The sequence below is a fragment of the Phocoena phocoena genome, chromosome 6, assembly GCF_963924675.1.
Source record: "Phocoena phocoena chromosome 6, mPhoPho1.1, whole genome shotgun sequence".
Lineage (NCBI taxonomy): Eukaryota > Metazoa > Chordata > Mammalia > Artiodactyla > Phocoenidae > Phocoena > Phocoena phocoena.
Window position 1 is genome coordinate 8,045,553 of NC_089224.1, and position 23,171 is coordinate 8,068,723.

Sequence of the window (23,171 nt, forward strand, 5' to 3'; positions counted from 1 at the left end):
CTGAACGGAAAGCAACAGTGTCCAGGGAAGGGAGCCCTCAGGAGCATGGATTCCACTTCCCAGGCTAAACCTGGACGCTTTGAGGCTGGTCCTTGGCTCTGGGAAGATACATATCTGTGTTGGTAAGGATGGTGGCGTGTTTGTGTTCCAGCTTCAAGCAAGGCAAGGATGCAATCTGAAGAGTAGTTTCCAATGTCAGAAAATGATTTAAAAAACTGAAAACCAGTCACCTCCACTCCAAAAGCAGCTTTCCAAGTGGCTGTTTCTCATGCACTAGTATCCAAGTCAGTAAGTTCTACAGGCTCGGAAAGGGGGGCACATCAAATAAACTCCAGTCCCGCTCCATCTGATGCATGTTCAGTGAATATAATCTTATTTTCACTACTGTCAACCCAAGCCAAACATAATCATGGCTAAATCCGCTACTACTCACCCCTAAAGGCATCCAGAAATTAAGGATTAATGCTCTTGACTGTTAAAATGATTTGGCCTGTGCCTCAGAATTTTTGTCATAGTGAGAGGTGAGCCCGAAAGGGAATGTGAGGGATGTCTGAGCCTGAACACGTGCCACTGGCTGCTGCACTCACCGTGTTAGGCCAGACATTTCTCGTTGCTGGCCCCCTACCCCCCCACCCCACCTCTAGCCACTTCCCAGCCATCTGGGAATTGCATCCTTTTGAGTATCCTGATTGGTAGCAACTTGACGTACTCTGAGGATGCCTCGATTTGGGAAAGCAACCAAGTCTGGTGAGCAAGGAGGCTGAATCAACCTGGATTTTACCATCTGGAGTGAAGCATAAGTTATGACTATATAAGGGATGAGGTCAATCTTCTGGTATATTGTGTGTGTATGTGTGTGTGTGTGTGTGTGTGTGTGTGTGTGTATCCTTCTGAAAACCATTCCTAAAGGGAAGTGGCAAAAATGTTCTTGGCAAAGACTTCATCATCAGAAAACACGTCCTCCCCAAGGCCAACATAAATCCTGGTAGGTTTTATTTTTGGTTTTGAATCTCTTTTGTTATTCTTTGCTAGAGTTATCGGTTACTCATCCCTTTGGATGGTAGCTGTGTTTAGTAGCTTTGGCTATTTCTTAGCCAATTAAAAAGCTTTTCCGATTTTACATAGAAGAATGGTTGTTAGTTTTTTTTCCCTTACCTGCTCAAAAATAACAAGGGTGTTGTGAAAGGTCAAAGGCCGCCAGTTGCCCACTGGGTTTGGCATAAGCCAGCTGAGAGGCAGGAAGCTACTGCCAACAATTCTCAGTGGGGTTGGATTTGCCTGTCTGGGTTCCGTTCCACAGGCCTTAGGGCCGCTCCCCTCAACCCCACCTCACTTTTAAGATGAAGCAATTAAGCAATTCTGTAGACTAAGAAAGTGAAGACAAAATGGACAAAGGAGAAATTTTCACCTTCTGTGCCACTGGCGTGGAGCACCACTGACCTCCTCCAGGGGTTTGTTTGAATCAAACCAGAAAGTAGGAGATGGCAGAGCACGTCTAGTGCACGTCTCAAACCAGGAGGGCTGGAGAGACCACTGCCCTGCAGCTCTGCCTCATGCTCCAGCCACTGGTGTACCCGAGGGGAGGTCTAAAAATGCCCCCTTCGTTGGGAGGCAACTTCTGGGCCACAGGAAATTTAGTTAAGGGCTGGTCCAACCCTCTCCTAGGAAACCAAGCCTAGAGGTTACCTGTCAAGGTCACAAGCTAGTCCTTGTCACTAGCCCCCGACACACACAGAGGAAGCCTCGGCCAACTGCCGAAAGGAATGAAGGGAGAAACGATTCAGACGCAGCCTGCGAGCGGATCAGCAAAGGGGCCTCAGTGGCTCAGGGCTGCCTTGCAAAGGGCAGCAGCGAACCTCCCAGGAAAGACCTCAGAGGGAGGAGGAGAAGGGAAAGAGGAATACAGATAAATTTATTAGTTAAATACTGATTTTACAGCCATTTCACCTTAAGACAACGTTAGCAGGTTTGTGGATTAAGGAAGGTATATGAAGGCGGCTTTCTCAGAAGAAAGCGATGTAAATGATTAAAACAGAACCTGGGTTTAAAGATACTCTCTGCTACCGCCAGGAGGATTTGGGCTGGGGGCTGGGTGTTTGGAGTAGCACAGAGGAAGGCCAGTCAGCTACATTCTGTTGGCAGCCAGGACACGGAAGGAAGCGTCTTCGTGAGCCCAGGGCCACGGCAGAGACAGCAACGTGGAGAGGAGGCCGATTCCCAGCCCGCGAGAGTGGGAGGGCACACCCCCCCCCCCCGCTCGGCCGCCCGCCCGGTGTCTTCTCATCACTCGTCGTCTTTCTTCCATGAGTTGTGTTGGTTTGAAATTATGTTGAGAAGCCCCTAGCATTTGGCCTCCTGGACAAAAGACTGCTGCTGGAGAAAGGACGTGGGTGCAGGAGCTGCGCCCCTCGGATGCCCTCGGTCGGCAGTCCCGGCAACAGACGCGTCTCCGCGGAACCACGGCGCATGCGCAAATTCCAGGCTGACAACCCCCGCCCCGCGCAGCGCGGCCCCAGGCCCGGCGATGGTGTCCACTAGATATCCTCTCCAGAAAGATCTCAAGTCTTGCATGAATGCTAGTCAAACTTGCTTCAGCACCAGAACCGTTTTTGTTCTTACTCAGGACCCCCCTGAGCGTGACGGGGTGGAAGAAGGATTTGGGGACGTGTTCAAGCTGCGGGCAGAGCTGAATCACCGAGAGCAGTGGAGGGGCGCTTATTTTCAGAGGCCTCGGGTATGAAGAGAAGGAGCGATTTTAGCCGCGGAAGGAACTTGCGTGGGAGGCAAAGTTGCCAGATTGCGAGTTTGCCGAAGCCACTTTGCGGTGGGAGAAGCGGCCCCTCCTCCATCTCCCCACGGAGCATCTGGTAACACTGGCCCTACCCCGTGTTTCTGGAGTCAAGATTCAGTATGAGGGATGCAGGTGTGCCGAGCCGGAAGGGGAGTGTTGGGCGAGGGCAGGACCCGCCGAGGGGCCAAGGCGTCCAAACACATGTCCATCAGATACCCTGATTCAGGCTGGAGCAGGGGCCCCGGCACCCTGCCCTCGGATCCCCCGTGCCGGGAACACCGTGGAAAAACCACCATTCCGGGCCACAGCGGTGGAAAGACAAGGGAGAAGGACATCTCGTCTCTTGTCAGGGGTGATGAGGCAGAAAATGAGAAAGGGTCTGCAACTCCGTGGAAGGGGCCTAAGTGTGATCTAGCGAAGGGGGGGTGTCTCTTCCAGATCAGAGTCTGCACTCTCTCCAGTCCCCCACCTTGCAAAGCTATCCAATAAAATCCAGCGCCCGCTCCCCTAACCAAATCATTGACTTCAAGTTTCTTCCCAGTTGTTGTCTGGAGTCATTCCCAGACAGAGCAGGCCGGCCCCCGGGAGCCCAGAGCCTCATCTCTGCTGTCCTCCCAGTCCCAAGTCCATGCAGGAATCCAAGGAGGGAAGGAGGTGACATTATGCAGTGATTATGTCCCCGTGACTGTCAGCCAAGGCCAGGCTGTTCCAAGGGTCCTGCTTGGAGCTGGCCTGTGGTGACTGGTTGACAGAAGACGCATAACCCTGCGGAGAGAGCTTCAGGGCCGAGAGGACTGGGTGGATGGAGGACCCGTGGCCGGACATCGCGCTGACCGAGAACGTCTGAAAGCGAGAAGTATAAGATGCGGTCAATGGGATCCCTCCTGGGGCTCAGGAGGGGGTCTGGGCTGGAGAGGGAAGCCCCATTCCACAGCTGTGCCCAGGCTGGCTCCCACCCCAGGAAGGGGACGAGAGGACAGGGCCAAAGGACAAGGGCAGGAGAGGCAGCACTCTGTTCCCCTGACCCCTGTGTGCTATGGGGTGCAGGGGGTCTGCGTGACTCGTCAGCTGCTTCTGAGCACTGACCCAGTAGCTTTGTGACTATTCTGGTTTCTCAGAAGCCTCTGGCGGTCACACGAGGCATTTTCTACAGTCTTTTCACCATCAATCTCCATTTTCAGAAGGAAGCCATCCCCGCCCCTGCCCAGAAGGGGCTCCTGGGTCTCCTGGCCCCAGGGCACCAGCTTCTCTTCACCCTGACGGCAGAAGGCTCCTTAGGACTCGCCCGCCTCAAGTACAGGCGGAGAAGAGATCAGAGTTAATGGCAGACCGTGACCAAGCTTGGGGGCATCCTGATCCCGGATGGGGGAACCACACAGGGAAGGGGCTAGAGGAGCAGGATTGCCATTGTATCTGACAGAGGGAAACGAGGGTCCTGCTGGCCCGTCTTCTGGACACACATGTGAAGCTGGACCCGCAGCCAACCCTCGTGACAATGGCATCCTGCCTATGACCTCCTCACCAACCCCAGCCCGCCCGCCCTGCCCTCTGCAGCTTCTACACCTTTGCCCACACCAGGAGGGGCCTCCTCCTCCCCTTCCTCCTGTTAAGATCTACCCACCCTCAAGGCCAAGGTCAAGCCACCCTTACTTAGGAGACAGACTGGCCTAGAAAGCCCCGCTCCGCCTCCCACACAGCGGCCGCACTCTGATTCCAGTTGTAGCAATGTTGTGTGCCAGCACACGGGTCCTGGCACAGAGGAACTGCTAAACGCGTGCATGACGGTCGTGTGTCCAAATCGCTGTAGCTTGATCAGATGTGCTGAGACATATCCTCGTGCAGACAGCCCCTTGCCTCGGGCGGGGGCCTGGCCGCCTGGAGTCTACCCCGCAATGAGCAGTACCTGCGACAGGGAGCTGCCGTGCCCATAGTGGGATGAGAGCCCAGGCTCTGTCTTGATGGGACGCATCTCTTCTGCGCTGCTGCTGGTGGAAGCGCTGGTGGTGGGAGGGAGGCTCTCACTGCCCGAGGGACCTGGAACAAGGCAGAGTCAGGACACCCAGCCCAGGGGCAGGGACAAACGGATGGCGGCCCTTGGAGACAGCCAGGGCAGATCCGCGCTAACGGCTTGTCTACATTTGCTGGGGAGAGAAGCAGGGTCCTTCCATCAGTGCAGGGCAACGGTTCTCACAATGAAGCAGAAGTAGCAGAATTTCAAGGGAACTTTTTCAGATGACAGGCTCACCACCGCTTATCCCAAACACTTGGGGCTACGTGTGTCTCAGGATTCAAACTTTTGGATTTTAAAAAGGACAAAGACTGAGTATTAACAGAATACCTGCAGCGGGGTCTGGGACAACACCCCGTAATTAAATACATTAATAGTCCTACAGCAAAACATGGGAATATTCGCACATGGGATAACTGAAGACTGTAACTAGCCTGTGTCAGTTCAGATTACATTTTACTGCCTAATCTAGCTCCCTGGATTTGGAATTTCGGATAGGGGATTGTACACCTGAACCAATGCCTGCTCCCGCTGGGACCCCACCATGTAAAGAGATGAAGTTCCCCAGGGGAAGGTGCTGTTCATATAAACAATGTGGAAGCAGGGAGAAAGGCCGAGGACCTGGTGTGAGCCAGTGAACGCTCTGCTAAGACATGACTGCCAGAAGGAGCGAGCCACTGTCGAATCTGGAAAAGGAGAACTTTGGTCATGTTCTTAGCAGTGGAACAGGGAAACTTATCTGACTTTGTCAGGCCTTAGATTAGAAGATAAACTTTCCATCATATCAGCCGACTTAATTTCTCCACAACTGCCACATTTTCCAGTGAAATCTTTAATTTGACAGCGGTACTGAGGAGGGAGTGCTCTTGGTAGGGGACCCAAGTAGTCCTCATTCTGAAATCTAGAAATTGAGAAGGCAGAGTATATATTGAACAGAATATGGGCCCTGAAGTGAAAACTCGGGTTTAAATTCCAGCTCTACCCATTCACAGCTGTGTGACCCTTGTGATGTCATTGCCCTCTCTGAGCCTCAGCTTGCTCATTAGTAAAATGGAGATCATAAACGGGGTCTCATGGGCGTCTGTAAAGATCAATGAGATAATATTTGTGAAGGAGCTTGGCAAGGTACAGAGTACTACATGATGTTAATTATACACTGGCTTACAAATTAATGTTACAAATCAATCTGAACATGACTCACAGGACCCTGTCTTCCTGCACCCCACTTAGCCCAAAGCAAATAGAAAGAACTTGAGTTCCTGAGTGGCTGGAGCACCAAAGATGGAGGGACTGACTCATGTTCCTTTTTCCTCCAGGCCCTCAACCGGTCCAGCTGGACCTCTGCAGTCTTTGCAACTGGCAAAAACCAGGCCACAACATGAGTTGAGCCTGCTTTAAAAGCTCCCAATATGTTCCATGGTGATGTTACTTTTGCACTGGGTTATGCATTCTGTCCTGAACGGCCGGGGATGGACGATGCTATCATTACACCCTGGTAGCCTGGGCTGGCCCACCTGAGCATACACGATGCTCACACACTCTGAGAGCTACTGAGTTATTCATATAATTAACATCGATCTTTTTCTCACCTGCTGGTGTCTTCGATTTGTTAAGGTTCTTGGGCTTCCGTTTTCTGGTTTGAATCCCCTCTTTCCGCATCGCAAGAGGCCTGGGGACCTAGGGGGTCACAAGTCAATATATGTGGTTTTCCATTTGTACCTGATCCGTGACATTATTTACACACACACACACACACACACACACAGAGACACACACAGATCTATGCAATTCCTCTACAAACCTTGGGGCTGAGACTGAGTGAATCAGGCCTGGAACTCCTGCTGAGCAAGAAATCAATTCTACCAAAAAAAAAACATGTGTTGAGCATGTCTATTCCATGCTGGGTATTATACTAAACTCTGGAGAAACAAAGACCTAAAGTCCCTTCTCTCCAGAGGTTCACAGTTAGGAAAGACGGACAGATAGAAGATAACCAGATTCATTAGGTGATGAGGGAAAATAGAAAAGAAACACTGAACTGTGTCCCGGGCTGGGGGAGGGAAAGTGGCACATGGGCACATCAAGGCAGGCCTCCCTGAGGAGGTGATGCCTGGGTTGTAGGAGACTGTCAAGTAGATGAGGGGCAGACATTTCAAGCAGCAAGAACAGTATGTGCTAAAGCCGCTACCTGATCAGCCACACTGGGACACTGTGTGAGTGAAGATGGGGTGCTATTAATAGCTATGCCAAGACCATGGGCACGCCCTGAGGCGGCCTGGAGAGTGGGGATGTAAAGTCACTCTACACGGAGCAGCTCTGCACCGTGCTGAGCCTGGCTGGGGCAAGTGGTGGTTTCCATGGGGGTCGGGAGCAGCGGGGACAATGGTGGAGAGACTGCCCTGTGGCCAGTGCCTGAGTCCTTTATGACAGCCCTTTAGGGCGTCTGAATTCTCCTAAACAAGCAGTGACTGTCGGGCATCACACTCCTGAACCATTCAAGATGCCTAAACAGGTGTCGGGGGCAGGCCTGCAGGGCCATCTTTCTACTAGTTTAAAATAGTGTGCCTGCCCCACAGCTGGCTTCTTTCAGGCCTGGCCAACCCAATTGTTTAGCCCCTGGTCTGTGCTACTCTCCCATATGGGACTAGCAGAGGCCACACCTGCAAACACAGAAGGACAAGTGATGACCACGTCGGAGATGTGAACATGGAATTGTTAAGAAAGAAGTGCCGGGAATTCCCTGGCGGTCCAGTGGTTAGAACTCTGCACTCTCACTGCTGAGGGCCCGGGTTCAATCCCTGGTCAGGGAACTAAGAGCCCACAAGCCGCGCATGGTGCGGCCAAAAAAAAAAGAGAAGTGCAGTAGCATACGTGAACTCGAACTGCCTTCTAGTCAACTGAGAGTCAGATGAGACAGCACTCCCACTCGTGGAGGAAAGTATCCTCCCCTCCCTGCCCTGCCACCCCCTCCCCCCCGCCCTGCGCCCACCTCTTGAAGACCATCCTGACTTCAGAAGAATCCTGTCCTCGTGTTTATCCCCACCCACCTCACTACTTTTTCTAAAAAATTGTCATAAAATGCACATCACATAAAATTTACCATCTTAAGCATTATCAAGTGTGCGTTCAGTAGTGTCAGGTATACTCGCATTAATGGATAAAGTCACCTGTGACAGGATAGTGTAAAGAAAGGGAATGCTTTCTAAAAAGACTGCGCAGATTTTCATTTTGAATTTTAGGTGGCAATTTTGAATTTCGGCTGCCAGTGCCAACCTCAAACCTGTAATTCTTAACATAGACGTTAAGATTGTACTCGTAATTATGATCAGATGTATGTTAATTGATTTTCCTAACTTGGTGTCAGTTTCTAAGAATAAGTCTCCTCTTAGATGCTGTAATTAAATGTGTTTAGAGCTGATGATAAATTTCTTAATCTTAATTATTCTGGGAGTATTGTCCTAGAGACATAATGTTCTTATGAAAATTCCAAATACCAAAAATGCCACAGGGTATTTTGACATAGCATAGTGATGGTGGGGAGAAGAAATGCATGTGACTGAGTCACTAATTCAGTGTTTCTTAAAACTTTTGTTTGTTTGTTTGTGGTACGCGGGCCTCTCACTGTTGTGGCCTCTCCCGTTGCCGGAGCACAGGCTCCGGACGCGCAGGCTCAGCGGCCATGGCTCACGGGCCTAGCCGCTCCGCAGCATGTGGGATCTTCCCGGACCGGGGCACGAACCCGTGTCCCCTGCATCGGCTGGCGGACTCTCAACTACTGCGTCATCAGGGAAGCCCCCTTAAAACTTTTTTTCATCAACCCCACCCCCCAAGCCTTTTAAACTTTTTTTTTTTTTAAATAGTGCCCCAATGAATTTTTTTGGCCATGCCACACAGCTTGTGGGATCTTAGTTCCCCAACCAGGGATTGAACCCGAGCCCTCGCCAGTTAAAGCATGGAGTCCTAACCACTGGACCGCCAGGGAATTCCCCCAATGAATTTTAATATCATAGATATGCTGTATATGTATTATATCTGCTTTATACATGAAAAGACTAGGGGTTCTTTTTGGTCCTACTTGGGGGTGACACCACCCCCATTTGAGAATGCGTATTCTAATATATCTTTTTTAAAAGGAGAGGGGACCTAGTGATAGACATTTGCACTGGCAGATGTATCTCTGTGTGTCCAAATCTTGAAGCAGTATTTTTTTCTGCCAGCGTCACTAGAAAATAGAAAAACTTTGTTTTCTGCCAGTCACCATCTTTTAACAGCTGTGCTTTATACCCTTCCCACCGTAGGCATCAGACAGATCATTTCCCACTGGCTTTGGAGGTCTTGCCAGATTCTTACTTGATTTATAAATGTATCATAAATAGAATCATTCAGGTTCCTTCTCATCTATAAAAATCAATTAAAATCCTAGGTGAATGAATTTATTTTAATTAAAGTTTTTCATCATAATACGTTGATAAATGGCACTGAAATTTTACTGGTGAGTCGACTGTCATATTCAAGTAGGCTGCTTGCAGGAACTGATAGAACTATTGGTTGATTTAAAATGGGACACAGATGCCAAAGTTTTAGTGTACATTATTACCAAGACTACTGAATTATCTTTGTAAAAATTTCCTCAGATGCTATTTACAGATGCCATGTAAAATAGGCTAATGTGCATTTCTATGAGAATTCTGGTAAACTGCCTTGCTATGATTTTTCATGTAAAGTATGTCCTCTAGTATTGATATAGAGTATGTCTATTCACCAGCCTACTGAAACCTAGTGGTTTAAAATATGACTATTAAGAAATAAGTTTTTGGGCTTCCCTGGTGGCGCAGTGGCTGAGAGTCCGCCTGCCGATGCAGGGGACACGGGTTCGTGCCCCGGTCCGGGAAGATCCCACATGCCGCAGAGCGGCTGGGCCCGTGAGCCATGGCCGCTGAGCCTGCGCGTCCGGAGCCTGTGCTCCACAACGGGAGAGGCCACAGCAGTGAGAGGCCCGCGTACCGCAAAAAAAAAAAGCAATAAGTTTTTAAGAAGACTTTATTTAAGTGGGATCTAGAAGATGTGATAAGTACTTTTGACTTCAAAATAATGAATTTATAATTGGCCTCTGTCTAAAAACTTGAATTGCAGTGGATTTGTACCTAAACACAATCTTATGCGTAATTGTATGAAATTTGGTGTGGATCAGAAAGGCTTTCCCTCCCCACTTTTTTTCCTTCTATTTAACTGTGGGCTATTAGCAGCCATATCAAATCCAATCATTTTAATTTTCCAATGCACCTATAATCCTTTTATCCTTATTCTAAGATTATCATTTCACCTCTTAATGAATTGAAAAAATGGTGAGGATACTTTACAAATTCACTCAATCACTGTCAATTTAGTAACTCTTTTTTTTTTTTTTAAATAACTTTATTTATTTATTTTTGGCTGCTTTGTGTCTTTGTTGCTGCGCACGGGCTTTCTCTAGTTGCGGTGAGCGGGGGCTACTTTGTTGCGGTGTGCGGGCTTCTCATTGCAGTGGCTTCTCTTGTTGCGGAGCACGGGCTCTAGGCACGCGGGCTTCAGTAGTTGTGGCGCACGGGCTCTAGAGCGCAGGCTCAGTAGTTGTGGCACACAGGCTTAATTGCTCCGCGGCATGTGCGATCTTCCCGGACCAGGGCTCGAACCCATGTCCCCTGCATTGGCAGGCAGATTCTTAACCACTGTGCCACCAGGGAAGTGCCCCAATTTAGTAACTCTTAATAACCTTAAAGTAAAAGCTCAACTGCTTGTGCCTACTATAGAGCCGTTGAGGAGACGTGGCAACAGACCTGCTCAGTCCTTTGCTTTGTAGACTTTATCTAGAGGGACCAGTCAATATCTTATTAAACTATGATACGATTAGAATGGTTATGGTTGTATTATTGCAGGTCTGGGAACTATGCATTAAATGTGTCTAATGAATTGGGGGTGCTGCAGAGTTATCAAATATAACTGAGCTGTTTCATTTCAGGGAATTTCCAGTCAGTGTAACCATTTTAAAATATTTTAGGATGAAAATAGTTTAAACCACTATTTTAAGCTTGAAATCCTGAAGACTGTGCTTCAAGTTGACTTAGAGGTAAACCTATTGGGGAAATAAGTGACCCACTTACAGACTGAAGCCTCTATTACTTCAGAAAGATGTTCTACATTTTCTGGCATCCTAAGAATAAAATTTTATCTCGGTAAGTACACCTCATTTCCATTCTAGTTAGGACTAATGGATCCTCGTGTGGCAAAGAGCTGAAGAATGGAGAAAACTGGATAGCTGATAATCCACGTAGTTCTTAGCACTCTGAACAACCCCAAGTACAGCCATCCCAGCCAGTAACTACATTGCTGCATTATTTCTTTGTGAAATTTGCTTCTTGTCTGTACCCTTGAAATTGAATAACATTTCATGAGACTCCTTAAAAAAAAAAAAAAGTATACTTGCATTGCTATGAACCATCACCACCATCCATCTCCAGAGCACTTTTCATTTTGCAGAACTGAACTCTGCTCATTAACTGGTCACTTCTCATTTCCCCGTCCCCTCAGCCCTTGGCAACCACTATTCTACTTTCTGTCTTTAGGAATTTGACTCCTCTGGGACCTCATATAAGCGGAATCACACTGTGTTTGTCTTTTTGTGGCTGGCTTCTTTCATTTAGCACCACGTCCTCAAGGTCTATGCGTGTTGTAGCCTGTGTCAAAACTTCCTTCCTTTTTGTTGTGGAGCACAGGCTCCGGACGTGCAGGCTCAGCGGCCATGGCTCACGGGCCCAGCCGCTCCGCGGCATGTGGAATCTTCCCAGACCGGGGCACGAACCCGTGTCCCCTGCATCGGCAGGTGGGCTCTCAACCACTGCGCCACCAGGGAAGCCCAGAACTTCCTTCCTTTTGAAGGCTGAATAATATCCCATCGTATGTGTAGACCACATTTTGCTTATCCATCCATCCATCAATGGACACATGGGTTGCTTCCACCTTTTGGCTATTGCGAATAATGCTGCTGTGAACGTGAGCATACAAATGTTTGTTCGAGATTCTGCTTTCAATTCTTTTTGGATCTACACCAGAAACAGATTGCTGTATCATATAGTAATTCTATTTCTAATTTTTTACAGACACAATCCTTTTAATACCTACATAATATTCCTCTATCAGCTCCTTTTATCGTTCCCCTATTGAAGAACGATAGTTTCTTTAACCATTTTCCTCCCAAAGGTTTTTTTCCTCCATTTTCATTATTACAGTGATTCAACAAGTATCCTTGTATACACTTCTTACAAAAGTTGACCCTTGAACAACATGAGTTTGAACTGCATGGGTCCACTTAAACGTGGATTTTTTTTCAAGAGTAAATACTACAGCACCACATGATCCATGGTTGGTTGACTCGGCACATGTGGAGCCACGGGTAAGGAGAAATCACGTACATGTAGGGCAGACTATAGGTTAGAAATGGATTTTTGAGTGCAGAAGGTCGGCACCCCTAACCCCTGCATTGTTCAAGGGTCAATATGTTTCCTTATGAGTATTCTTAACTATATTTTTAGACTTTTTTTTTTTTTTGGCTGTGTTGGCTCTTTGTTGCTGTGCATGGGCTTTCTCTATTTTTAGACATTTTTAAGCTCATTATAACAAGAAAACATGAAAAGATGCATGAGATTAAGTTAATAACAACCCCTCCCATCTTACTACTATCAATCCTCTGCCCATGAGGCAATTGGAATAACAGCCTGTTTCTTACATTTTAAAAAGTTCTCAAACATGTGTGCACATGTACATATCTATATACATATGTATGTGTATTCATCCATCCAAAAGTGTTCAATGTATATATAAGCAACTACATATAAATTATGTTCTCCCTCTTTCTTTATAAAACTGGAACCATGCTATGTACAGTGTTCTGCACGGACTTCGTTTTTAAGCACTGTGTAATGGAGATTGTTCCAAATTAGAACATAAAGAACTTTGGTAATTCCCTGGCGGTCCAGTGGTTAGGACTCTGCACTTTCACTGCCAAGGGCCCGAGTTCGATCCCTGGTTGGGGAACTAAGATCCCACAAGCCGTGTGGCCAGCAAAAAAAGAGGCTTGTAGAAGCTCTCTGTATTCTGGAAATATTAATCCTTTTTCTCATGCATGTGTATATTGGTTTTACTTTCTTGGGGTATCTTTTTCCATACACTAATATGAAATGTTCCACAATCAAATATACCTAATTTTTCTTTTATGACTTAAGAGTTTTGAAAACTTGCTGAAGAAAACGTCTCCTCCCATCCTCAAGGTTATATAAATACTCCCCCTCTACATTTTCTTCTAGTATTTTTATTGTCTCTATTTAAAGATGTTTTATGTTTCATATGTTTAATACATCCAAGCTTATTTTTGCTTTTGGTAGGAGGTAGAGGTCAAGTTTTCTTTTTGTTTTGCAGATTATATCAATACAGTCATTCTTAAAAAGCTATCCCTTATCCACTGAATTGTTACCTTTGTTATATATCATACTACCACACACATATAGACTATTTTTTAGTCTCTTCACCTGTGAGATGGGAATTAGACTTATGTAATGTTAAAGATGGAAATGATGTTCCATAGCAATGTCTCTGTTATGGTCTGAATGTCTGTGTCCCTCTCAAATTCATATGTGCACAAACCTAACATGAAAGGTGATGGTATTAGGAAGTGGGGCCTTTGGGAGGTGATGAGGTCATGAGGGTGGAGCCTTCATTAATGGGATTAGTGCCCTTATAATAGAGACCCCACAGTGTTCCTCTGCCCCTTCCACCAAGTGAGGACACAGTGAGAGAAGTCTGCCTCTGGACAGGGGGTCCTCCCTCGACCCTGCTGGCCTCTGATCTCGGAGCTCCAGCCTCTAGAACCATGGAGCTTAATTGCTATTATTTAATCCGCCCAGTCTATGGTATTGCTATAGCAACCCTAACTCACTACGACAGTCTCTAAGGTCCCTTCCAGATCTACATTTCTTTGTTAAGAAGGAGAAAATGAATTATGATCTGCAGGGAGGAAGAGGGGTGAGACCCGAGCGGTGGAGGAAAGCGCGGGACACGGTCGGGGGGACCCTTACGCCGTGGAGCTTCATGTAGAGGCCGCAGGCGTTGCACACGGGCTCGCCCTCGGCGTTGCGGCGCCACAGAGTGGTGGTGGTAGTCTGGCAGTTGGCGCAGGAGAGGCCCACTCGGCGGGAGGCGGACTGCAACACAGGAGACAGACCCTTCAGGTCCAAGGACAAGGACACGGCAGGCGCCCTAGCATCTCGCTTCACCGGCAGCGAGTGTGGGGCGTGGCTGTGTGAGAGTCTCAGACCAGCCACCGCGTCCCTAAGCCTCTCCTGGGGGCGTGGGAGCAAAAGGGCTGTGCTGCAGGGGGATGGCAGATCCTGGTCATAACTGCGGCGTCAGCAACATTATCAGTCACTCGCGTCAGGGAAAAGCCCAGCAAGCCCTGCACACTGTAGGCAGAAAAGCTTCTCCCCAAAGTAGAACGAATCCGGGCCTCAGGGGCCGGGAGTGAGTGGGGGTGAGGAATTACTGTGTCCGAGTGTCTTCAAAAACTGACCTCAAGAAAGGGAAGCACCAGGGTTTATCTCCTCTGTTCTTCTTTCCCTAATATCTGTGGAAAGCTAGTTCAAATTGGTCAAAATCAAATTTTAGTAGAAAAGACCAGGAAACTAGGAGACAAAAACTTGGTTCCAACTCTTCCTCAGCCACAGGGCCCAGCATGCCCCACATAATCTCCCTGGTCTTTGGGTTTATCAACGGATCAACTGAAAACAGGGTAAGTCACAACACAGAAAGGATGAATTAGCCTTCCTTGTGGAGTTGATGTGAACATAGGCGATACACCAGACAGTGCTGGGTCGGGGAGCAGGAAGTCTGGACTCTGGTCCCTGAGGGGAGACTCAGTGTCTAAGTGGCCATGGGCAAGGCCATTAGCTTTTCTGAGCCTCACTGTTCATTTCTGCATAATTAAGGGGTTGAACTGAATGGCCTGGACCATCCTCGTAGCTCAAGCCAACTCCGAAGGTGTAAGAAATTACTATTTGCCACTCATCCAGCCCTTAAACCCGCACCTTCTCTGAAACATGACTTGAAGCCCCAAACTCAAAACCAGGAATTTCCCACCAAGGCCGAGCCCTGAAGCCAGGAGCTGACAGAGGGAGAGAAGCCTGGCTGCCGGGCGCCCGGCACTGGCTTACCAGGCGGCGCTGGGGCTTGATGAGGGGCCGGTTGATGCCGTTCATCTTGTGGTAGAGGCCGCAGGCGTTGCACAGGTAGTGTCCCGTCCCATCCCGCCGCCACAGCGGGGTGGACATGGCCCCGCAGTTGACACATTCTCTGCCTTCTGAGAAGTCGTCAAACACATCTACTGGGTGGGAAACAATACAGAGGATTAGTTCTCTGTTTACGCCAGAAATCTCACAGCGGAGAATCTAGACACCAAGGAAATAATGCCCTCTCCCTGCAAGGAGTGGAAGACGGATCGCTTTGGGCTGCCTGGCTTTTCCTCGCTCGGCCCTAAGCCTTGGGAACCGGCTCAGAGGGCTGTCCTAGCAAGCGGACCTTACCCCCGGCATCCCAGACACAGCAGGCTCTCCCTGGTCATGAGAAAGGGAACAGAGTGTGGTAGAGACCACGAGCGCCTGGGTTTCTCTCTTCAGAGCCTGGCGGGGGCGGGGTTTCACCTAACACTGAGTTCCACTCAAGACCTTCTTTCTCTCTTTTTTCCCTTTCAAAATTGAGATTCCATTTCCTTTTCAATAAAAATATAATAAATATTTACTTCGGGAAAATTAAATGCTGGAATGTGTAAAAAAATATAGGAATCATACATAATCCTGTAACTCAAAGATCACCATGTTATTAACATCTTGTTCTGTTAGATCCTTTGCAACGTCTTATATATTGACATATTTTTGTCTACTTGAGGTCAAGCTGTATCATTTTGAGCCCATTTTTTCACCTCATACCAAAGCATTTTCCCACATTAGAAATTCTTTATAACGTATCTTAGTGTATATTATCCCATGCTAGTACTGCACCATCCTTTATTCTCATTGGACTTCTACTTAGCCAGTTTCTGACTTTTTGTAGACACCGCTCATTTTGAAAGCTAATCTTAGCATTTCTGCTTATTCCTTAGGATACTCGCCTAGACACAGAATTACTGAGCCAGAGGGACTATCTTTTTCTGAAAGTTCTTGAAATTTTCAAACTTTCCTGCAGAAAAAGGCTGTAACTCATTTTTCTCATTTCAATGTATCCGTATGATACGCTGTGTCATAGCTTGACATTTTTCTTGCTTATTGGAACATAAAATAAAGGTGCATATTATGAGCAACGGTGCTTTAGAGTGGAACCCGTCCACAGGAACGTGGCCATCCCTGCCATTTCCCTGCACTCACTCACAGGCCCCTCCCTCCCCATCACCTTTGTCTTCCATGTCTACAGAATTTAACAATTGACTCATCTCACTCGTGGCCATTTCAGTCACCCTGCTGAGACAGGCTCGGCCAGTTTCCTTATTCCTTGTGATCTACATAAAGTCTGGCTCAGAACTTCCAGAAGTCTCTCTGACTCCATGTATACAAAATGCTTCCTATTTTGAACATTTTTATATCCTTTCTAAATTTTCTGTCCCTAAATACAGCCACCCTGGTGTTCAGACTGTTTTTGTCCTACTACCAGAGGCAAAAGTGGATTTTTCTCTAGTTCAGGGGGGAGACTTGGGGAGGAGGGTAAGAGCTCTCCTTCCATCAGCCTAGCCCCTTACCCTGGGGTTTAAGGCCGCACATTCTGCTAGTTCTGTGGCCTCGCTACCTGCTCTGAGGGAACTCGGGCTGGAGAAGAGGATGGTGGAGGCCCTCTCCTCAACTCTGGGTACACAAACAGTCATTTGCACCTGCAAACAAGTAACTATGAGTAAACAGTGTGCAGGTGTGAGGGGCTGTTTGCTCAGGCCGGGGAGCTGAGCACACACCGGTCACAAGAGAGGCTATTTTTGCACCTGGGTCACACTGAGAACCCTCCAGCAAGGTCACCTGCCTTGAGAGCCGCACATGACATGATGACTCCTGTTCTCGGCTTGCTTCCCCAAACCCGGGGGGGAAGCGTGGAGTGAACAACCTGCACGTCACCCTCCACCTGCCTTTGCCCAGTAGCCCTGCTCCCTCGGCCCAGCCTTCCGGTGAGGGGACTGGAAAGGCCAGGGGAGCTCACAAAAGGCCCTCAGACCAAGGAGGGGCGCTGGCAATGTCCTCATTTTGTAGAGTGTTTGCAATCAACACTAGATGGCGCTACAGCCTCTAAATTGATCCCCTGCGTTCCTGTCTAAATCACGATGGAGGGTTTTTTACATCACCTTTTCAGTCCAAACAGAGCACAACCCAATTAGTCTGTTTTTTTTTTTTTTTTTTTTTAACAATGAACATTTAAACATATTAAAAAGTGGCCCAGGGCTTCCCTGGTGGCGCAGTGGTTGAGAGTCCGCCTGCCGATGCAGGGGACACGGGTTCGTGCCCCGGTCTGGGAGGATCCCACATGCCGCGGAGCGGCTGGGCCCGTGAGCCATGGCCGCTGAGCCTGTGCGTCCGGAGCCTGTCCTCCGCAACGGGAGAGGCCACAACAGTGAGAGGCCCGCGTAACGCATAAAAAAAAAAAAAAAAAAAAAAAAAAAAGTGGCCCAAATAGGAAAATTAGCTCTTATTTAATCACCATCCAGCTTCCAACAATTTGTGGCCAATCTTGTCTCATGTACACCTCCTCCACCCACTTCCCCCATCCTGATTTCTTTTGAAGAAAATCCCAGACATTCTGTCATTTCACTCATAAATATTTCAGAACGTGCCTCTCACCGATGAAGATTCACACTCTTTTCCTTTTAAAGATAAGCAAACCAACCTCTTTCCTATGTTCCAGTTCATCTAAAGAAGGCTGCACAGGGAGAGGGTCTTTCTCCATCCATTCCTCTTTTCTGGAGGGGAGATTCCCTTTTCTCTTCATATTTATGGTTTTACACCCAGGACAGGATCTCAGCCCAGGAGCCTCCCTAGCAGTCCTGGTCTCTCTGCTGGTTACTGGCCTGACTACCTTGAGAACCCAGCACCGAGGCTCGCCTTAGAAATGCCTTCTTGCCACACGGAATGGGTTACACAGTCAAGCAACCATTTTACAGGCTGGGGGAAGGCACTGGAGGTTGGCAAGTGTGTATTTGTCACCGACAAATACTTACTGAGCATCTGCTATTTCAGCACTCCGAGAGATGTCACAGGAGCTCAGAATGCTAATGACCTGGTTGGGCAGATGGGGTCAGAGTATCAATAAGGAGTAAATATTACTGAATTCAATTGGGCCACATATCTTAAACAAGGTGGGCATTACGGTGGCAGAGACTTCTTGCCTAGGGTAGGAAGTGTAGAAGTCCCAGATTGAAGAGTCAGGTGTTACAACAGCAGCCAAAGGAAGGATGGGGAGGTGAAGGCCGTGCTTCCTAAAAGCATCCCTCAGATGCACCACATCTCCTTACAAACCACCACAACCCCAAATGGGCAAAGTTTCCATATCTTCTACCAGAAAATCTTGCCATCCGACCCACTCAATGGAACGTTACATAATTGTAAATGATGATGACAAAGACAACCTAACAATAAAGAAAAATGCCTACCTCCCATGTTAAATGAAAAATGCATCACGCAAAACACCAAATACACTGTGATGGCAGCTGAGACTACCAGGAAGGGGCTTCTATGAGGCTAATCAAATTGTATAGACTTTTTGTTTTTATTTTTTTATTTTTTAAATTTACTTAATTATTTTTGGCTGCGTTGGGTCTTCGTTGCAGTGCACGGGTTTCTCATTGCGGTGGCTTCTCTTGTTGCGGAGCACAGGCTCTAGGCACGTGGGCTTCAGTAGTTGTGGCACGCAGGCTCAGTAGTTGTGGCTCACGGGCTCTAGAGCACAGGCTCCGTAGTTGTGGCGCACGGGCTTAGTTGCTCCATGGCATGTGGGATCTTCCCGGACCAGGGCTCGAACCCGTGTCCCCTGCTTTGGCAGGTGGATTCTTAACCACTGTGCCACCAGGGAAGTCCCTGGACTTTTCATTTTTTAAAACACCGTTCTATAATGTAATAATTGCTTACCTTTTAAAATGTGAAAAAAAAATAACGAAACAAAAACATTTTTTTGATCACCTCAAGCAACTCCCAGTACACTCTGGGGGAAGGGACTGTTTTACTCTCTTACATCTGACACATACATATATTTCCCCCCTTGAACTGAAGAAGGGAGAGAAAGAGGTTCAAACCCTGCTGTTTAGCACCCACACTGGGGGAGGTGGGAGGTGACAGGCTGGGAGCCCCAAACCAGCACCATCATCTGACAGTGCGAACCTTGCTAATAACCACTTCATCAGACGTGCACTGGGTGGAACTTCCCGAGGGCAAGTGGGCAGCAGCCTGATTTCTAATAAGGAAGGGCACAGCCACGGCCTTGAATTACGAAAGCCCCGCCCACCCAGTGCTGGGCATCATGGGAATTGGACCAACCACTTAGAAGGCAGTGGGAATCCAGCTCTCGGAATGGGTCAGCTTTACCCCACATTCAGAGGAAAGACTTGTAATAATAGTTGTAAAGTACTTTGTAAATAAGAGGAAAAACTCACAACAATGGTTGTAAAGTGCTTTGCAAACACCAAATGAGATAACAATGATGGGTTATTGTCAGGGTTGGAGGGTTTGGGACGGAGTGGGGACAACCAGGGAGAACCTTGGTGCCTGGATATTGGGGGAGGGACAGATAAAAGAGCCAGGAGATTTGGGAATCTGACCTTTTCTCAGAATTGTAAATTGTCTATCACTCTCAGACTTGGCCCAGTTTGAGACCTGTGGGCAGGGAATGAACTTGAAGGCAGGTTGACAGGTCTCGGGGCTCTGCTCATGGGAAATATTAATTCGTGATCATTTTAGCAACCAAAAGGAGAAAATGAACTGTGCCCTCACCCCAAGAATGGGGGTCTAACTCCTCACTTCCATCCATGCCCCACTTTAAAAAATTCTTTTTAAAGAGGGGAACAAACCCAGCCTGATTTCTTCGGCATCTAATTTAGTACCGATAGTCCTAGGAACTAAGGCAGACTACTCCCACCCAAGTGCCTGAAAGAAAAATGGGGGCCAGGAGGTTGAAGGATCCCACCCTGACTTCCCCACGGAGAGCTGACGCAATCACGGGTAGGGACCTGACCTCCCATGCCCGGCTTCATCCATCTCGGGGAACCCACCCACAGGCCAGCAGGCGAGTCAGGGCTGGGAGGAAGAACGCCAGGAGAGGAAGAGAGGGGAGGTGGTGGGGAGGAGGGAGAGGACTCAGAGGCCGGGATAGCGGTTGGCAACACCCACTGGGCGCGGCCCCAAAGCTGGTTTGTCTCCTGACTGCTGGAGAGAGAGCTCAGGCTGAGGGATGGGGCCATGCGTGTGCGGGCTGCTGGGTCAGAGCCACAGAGCCTGGCTCTGCGCTGAGCTCCACCACAGGGGTGTCCGTCACACCCTCCCTCTTTGGAGGGGTTTCCACTTGCTAGGGGAGCTGGGTCTTGAGCCCGAGCCCGGGTGGGAGAGACCCTCCTCTCCCTCAGTCCTCTCAGGTGCTGAGTCCATCTGGTTTCTGGTGGGGAGCCCAAACATTTGCCGTGTGTGTCTGCTCTACCTGCCTCTGTAGCAGGTGATGGACATAGAGATATACTAGGTCAAGTTGGGGCAAAAATCTCTGCCCCAAGTTGTTTCTGTCTAGCTGGGGATGCACAACCCAAAACAAATAATTACATTCAATGTGACAAACTGCAGTGACGCCTGGACTGAATCACTACCCGGCCCCCCTCCCCCCCGCAGCACATCCTCAGCCATCCTAGATCTCTCTGCGATCTGCGGAGGGAAGACACACAAACACAACGGAAATTACCCATGCCCAGGGTAGCGACTCAGTGCTGCAAATTAAGGCCGGCAAAGAGAGGGGAGGGGCCGCCCGGAGACCTCCCGGAGCCAAAGGGGCTTCAGGAACAAAGTCCCCAGCCCCACCCAGACGTCCCATGCTGAACCCCAGCCCCGAGTCCCATCCAAAGTTCAGCAGAGATTGTGCCTGGATTTCCTGACAGGCCCGGCTCTGTCCCAGGGGCTGGCGCCTGGTGAGAAGCAAACAAACCCCGAGGTTTTGGGGCAGCTCCTGAGGCTTCAGTCTTCTGGGCTTCGTCAGGCCCAGCCTGTGACAGGCTGCTGCTGTGGGGAGGGCGGACACAGCTCAGGCAACGTCAGGCTGGCAGGATTAGAGCAGCTACTTTGGAAGCTCCTGCCGAATAGAAGCAGTTCCCGCTGGGCTGGGCTGGAGCTGCCCTGCGGAGCCGGAGCCGGGGGCCCTGCCTCTGAGCGCCCAGAACAAAACGCTGGGGTTCACAGAAAGCATCCACTACATCCCGACCCGATCCACGAGGGGCAGACAGCTTTAGAAACTTACAAACAAGGAAGCTGAGTATCATCTATATGAAACATTTAGCACACTACATTTCTGGATAGCCACGGAATAATATGAGAGACCTTTACACTTTTCTCTGGGTGAATACTGTAATTGTACTGGAAATAGATTTCCACCACAACCCCCAACACACACACACACACACACACACACACACACACACACACACAAACACCTCCAGCATTTACCTAGGACCCTGGCTTCAGGCTTGAGGTGAGAGTTAAAGAATGAGTCAGGTTAAAAAAAAAATCACAAAGAAGCAAGGACATTCTGAAAGGAAGGAACAAAAGCACCAAAAACAGGGAGGGATGGAGAGAGAAAGAAAGAGAAAGAGATAGACAGGGAGGGAGGGAGGGAGAGAGAGAGAGGAAGGAAGGAAGGAGGAAAGAAAGAAAGAAGAAAGAAAGGGAGAGAAAGGAAGGGAGGGAGGAAGGAAGGGAGAAAGAGAGAAAGAGAAAGAAAAAGGGGAGGGAGGGAAAGAAAGAAGAGGTTGAAGAACAACTCTTGCTATGACAGACTGGAGGAAAATATTTACAGCATATTCCCAAGAGTTAATACCCCCTAATAAGCTAAGAGAAATTACACATCACACAGAGAAACATGAGGCGAAGACTTCACTGGGCAACCAGTGCCTGTCACTGAAGGAGCTGTGGGAAGAGACAAGCCTCTATCTTTCCTTTCTGTGGACCACCTGCTCCTCTCTTGAAGATCTACAGGCTCCCAAGTATCTACCTCCACTCCTACCTGGTCTGTGTGCACAGCAGGGGCAGAGTGGGAGGGAGGCCCAGAAAGAGGAATGTCACTGGGGTTCAGAGAAGTTAGGTCTTGCCCAGGAAATAGAGGAGCTGGGATTTCAACCCAGACTGACTGGGCAGCCTCTCAACCGTGGGCCCAAAGACCCACCAGCTCCTGCCGGCAGATAGATGGCTTGACCATCCTGTCGGGGACTCAATTCTCTTCCCAGCAGCAGACAGCGTCAACACGAACAGTTCGAAAATCAGTACGTGAAAGATACTCTAGGGTCGCAACATTGCATGTTAGTGGCGAGGACCACAGGAAGTCCAGGACGCAGGTATGCCCTGTTTACCCAGCTCACCTGATCACAGAAGCGTCTCAGGGCACGGGTGTCTCAGTGCTCCCCAGCACACCAGCTTGGGAAATGTCTCCTAGCCTGCATCTCTGTGGCCTTCAAGAATCCCCACGTGGGCTTTCCTGGTGGCGCAGTGGTTGAGAGTCTGCCTGCCGATGCAGGGGACACGGATTTGAGCCCTGGTCTGGGAAGATCCCACATGCTGCGGAGCGGCTGGGCCCGTGAGCCACAACTACTGAGCCTGCGCGTCTGGAGCTTGTGCTCCGCAACAAGAGAGGCCGCGACAGTGAGAGGCCCGCGCACCGCGATGAAGAGCGGCCCCCGCTCGCCGCAACTAGAGAAAGCCCTCGCACAGAAACGAAGACCCAGCACAGCCAAAACAAATAAATAAACTCCTACCCCCAACAACAACAACAACAAAAAGAATCCCCACGTGTAGGGATATAATTACAGGGTAAAAATTTCCCCGTGACAGGTCAGTCACTGGCCCAGGAGAAATTTCTCGGTGCTTAAGAATTCACAGTTGACCCTCAGTGACCATGACGTCCTGAGCCTCCTGCATTGTGCAAAGTTAAGTCCATGATGGATACAGACTGCCACGCGGCTATTTAGAGTTCTATGGTGTTAGGTTCTGAGAATGTGACTTCGTTTGCCAGATCTGGAAGTTAAACACCCGTAGACTCCCAGGAGAGGGTCACTGTGGCCCTTCCCACCTGTGATCCACGGGC

General features: G+C 48.9%; 1 protein-coding gene across 2 annotated transcripts in view; it reads right to left on the reverse strand.

The window, feature by feature from the left end:
• Window positions 1-3,244: 3,244 nt before the first annotated feature.
• Window positions 3,245-23,171, reverse strand: part of GATA4 (GATA binding protein 4) — a 48,607-nt gene continuing 28,680 nt past the window's right edge. Inside the window, exons 2-6 of one of the 2 annotated variants that reach the window (XM_065878896.1) lie at window positions 15,038-15,204; window positions 13,907-14,032; window positions 6,389-6,476; window positions 4,695-4,825; window positions 3,245-3,634 (exon numbers count right to left, since the gene is read on the reverse strand). In XM_065878896.1, coding sequence (XP_065734968.1) covers window positions 3,452-3,634; window positions 4,695-4,825; window positions 6,389-6,476; window positions 13,907-14,032; window positions 15,038-15,204 — 695 coding nt within the window. In that variant the 3' untranslated portion in view covers window positions 3,245-3,451. Of the gene's footprint in view, window positions 3,635-4,694; window positions 4,826-6,388; window positions 6,477-13,906; window positions 14,033-15,037; window positions 15,208-23,171 lie in introns of both variants that reach the window. The other variant, XM_065878895.1, reaches the window with a different exon arrangement.